This window comes from Penaeus japonicus, unplaced genomic scaffold, assembly GCF_977035675.1.
Source record: "Penaeus japonicus unplaced genomic scaffold, GWHDUDI00000001_assembly GWHDUDI00000025, whole genome shotgun sequence".
In the NCBI taxonomy this organism is placed as follows: Eukaryota; Metazoa; Arthropoda; class Malacostraca; order Decapoda; family Penaeidae; genus Penaeus; species Penaeus japonicus.
In genome coordinates, this window is record NW_028234427.1 from 8,727,429 (window position 1) to 8,729,928 (window position 2,500).

General features: G+C 56.3%; 1 protein-coding gene across 1 annotated transcript in view; it reads right to left on the reverse strand.

Moving 5' to 3' along the window:
* Positions 1-2,500, reverse strand: part of LOC122249941 (uncharacterized) — a 354,224-nt gene that overhangs the window by 135,890 nt on the left and 215,834 nt on the right. Inside the window, exon 4 of the mRNA XM_086551321.1 lies at positions 1-867. This exon is cut by the window's left edge and continues 1,719 nt beyond it. Coding sequence (XP_086407447.1) covers positions 1-867 — 867 coding nt within the window. The remainder of the gene's footprint in view (positions 868-2,500) is intronic.

Below are 2,500 nucleotides of genomic sequence, written 5' to 3' on the forward strand. Positions count from 1 at the left end.
AAGCAGCTCGCAATTGACGTCGGAGTCGTCAGGGTGGGCGGCCGAGGCCCTGTAGGGCGCGGCGCCCGCGCCACTCAAACTGACGCTCCGGTGGCCGCCCGACCGAGGGAGGGTGTACGTCCTGAAGGCTCCGCCCGGACGCTCTCCCGCCCACAGGTCGTTGCGGGAGGAGCTCTGTGTGCCGCCCATGCTGGCGCTGGTGACTCGGGTCTGGCGCCTCAGAGGGGAAAGGGCGGCCCGACCATCACCTTGACTGGGTTTGCCCTCGACTTGGCTGGGGCTGGAAACTCCTGCGACGGCCTCGACTGACCTCGGGACGTTGCCCTCGGGCCTGCCGCCCTCAAACGCTCGAGGCTCTGGCACGCCCTCCGAGGCTGCCCTGGCGGCGCTGCTTCGGAGACCGTTGAGGAACCGGGGCGGCGGGGCTGGGGCGGCGCTGGCGCGTCGCGGAGGCGTGAGGCTGTGGAGGGCACGGATTTCCTCCTCCACCAATGAGTGGAAATCCTTCAGCAGGCCCTTGGACCACTCCTGAAGGTGCGGATCCTGACGAGGCGTCCAGGGAGCGGCGGGAGAGGAGGCGCCATTTTGCGCCTGGGGGAGGGCGGGGGCGGAGACGCGCCTCGGCTTCTTGATGAAGGGGACGCGGCGCCGAGGGTGCGAGGGCGGCGTGGACACCTGGCGGCGCGGCGGCGAAGGCTCAGTCTTCCGCCGGGAGTAGACCTTGCGGATCTTCGAGGGAGACGCCTGACCGTCAAGGAGCGGCGGCCGTGCGGGCGTACGTGGGCGTGAGAGCTCCTCTCTGGCAGGAGGAACCGAAGAGCGGCCGCGACTGTGGCCACTGTCCAAGAACACGGCGCTAATTTCCTCCTGAAACAAACGAGAAAAGGAAGTTAAGACAAGTCATACATAGGAATCAATAGTCTATTTTGTATCACCCCCATCCCCTTCACACACACATACACATACATAAATACATACACACACACACACACACACACAAAACAAAAACAAACAAACACCTCATCCAAATCCGCATCCGATAGACCCAAACCGCAACAATGACACACACGGTCAAGTGAGCGGCGAAATCTTAATTAATTAGGGCTCTGCGCCCCCCCCCCCACCCCACCCCATGGGCATTCCACTCTCCCGGATGGAGTGAAACGGGAATGAAAGGAGATGAGGAAAATAAGGAAGAGGAATGGAAGATGAGGAAAATGTGAGGAATGAAGAACATGAGGGAGTCGGGGGCAGTGGTGATGAGGAAAATGAAGAGGAATGGAGGAAGGTGAGGAAAATGATGGATTGGGAGATGAGGAAAATGAGGGATTGGGGGATGAGGGAGATGAGGAAGGGGAATAAAAGAGGAATTGAACAAAGTGAGGAAAATGAGGGAGTGGGGGGGAGTGATAAGAAAAATTAGGAAGGTGAGAGAAGAGGAAGTTGAAGAAAATGTTGAAGAGGAAAAAAGAGGAATGGAGGAAGGTGATGAAAAGGAAGAAATGAAATAAGCGTGGAGAAAGATTAGGAAAATGAGAAAAGAAACTGAGAGAAATGAAGAAAATGAAGGAAATGGAAAGAGTAAGAGAAACAAAAGGGAACAGAAAGAGAAGGAGAAAACAAGATAATTAGAAAAGGGAGAAGGAGAGAGCGTGAGAAGCTGAGAGAGAGAGAGAGAGAGAGAGAGAGAGAGAGAGAGAGAGAGAGAGAGAAACATAAACAGAAAGAGAGACAGAGAAAGAAAGAGAAAGAGAGAAACATAAACAGAAAGAGAGACAGAGAAAGAGGGAGAAAGAAAGAGAAAGAGAGAAAGAGCGAGAGCGAGCGAGCAAGCGAGCGAGGGCCGTGAAAGGACCCGTTGTTTCCCCACATAAGCCTCGCGTTCAGCCGGCCGGGAGTCTGGGCTGTGTGTGTCGTGCGTGTCTTAGCGCCATCACCCGGAACTGCTCGTTGCTGCTGATGGCGGCGGCGAGTGATGGGGACCGAAATAAAATAGGGGGGAGGGGGAGGGGGGGTGGAGTGGGGGAGGGTGTGGGCATACGAGGAGGTTGGTGGGTTGGAGTGCGTTGGTGGGCAAAGGAAAGGGGTGGAGTGGGGAAAGGAGTGGGTACAGTGGGAGAAGGTGGGGGTAGAGTGGGCAGAGGTGGGGGTGGGTTGGGTAAAGGAATGGGTTTGAGGCAAAGGAATGATGATGGGCAAAGAAGGGGATGGGGTGGGCAAAAGAAGGAGCAAACGAGGTAGAAAGAGGCAGTGAGGAGGGTTGGGTGGGCATGGGAGTGGGTGAGGTGGGTAATGGGTGGGTCGAGGGCAAAAACTGGGTGTAATGGGCAAAGATGGATTTTGAGGGATAAAGAGAAGGGGCGAGTGGGCAAAAGAGGGGGCTAGGGTAGAAGAGGGGGTGGGGTAAAGGGGGTGGAATGGGTAAGAGAGGGATTAGGAATGTGTATGTGTGTGTGTGTGTGTGTGTGTGTGTGTGTGTGTGTGTGTGTGTGTGTGTGTG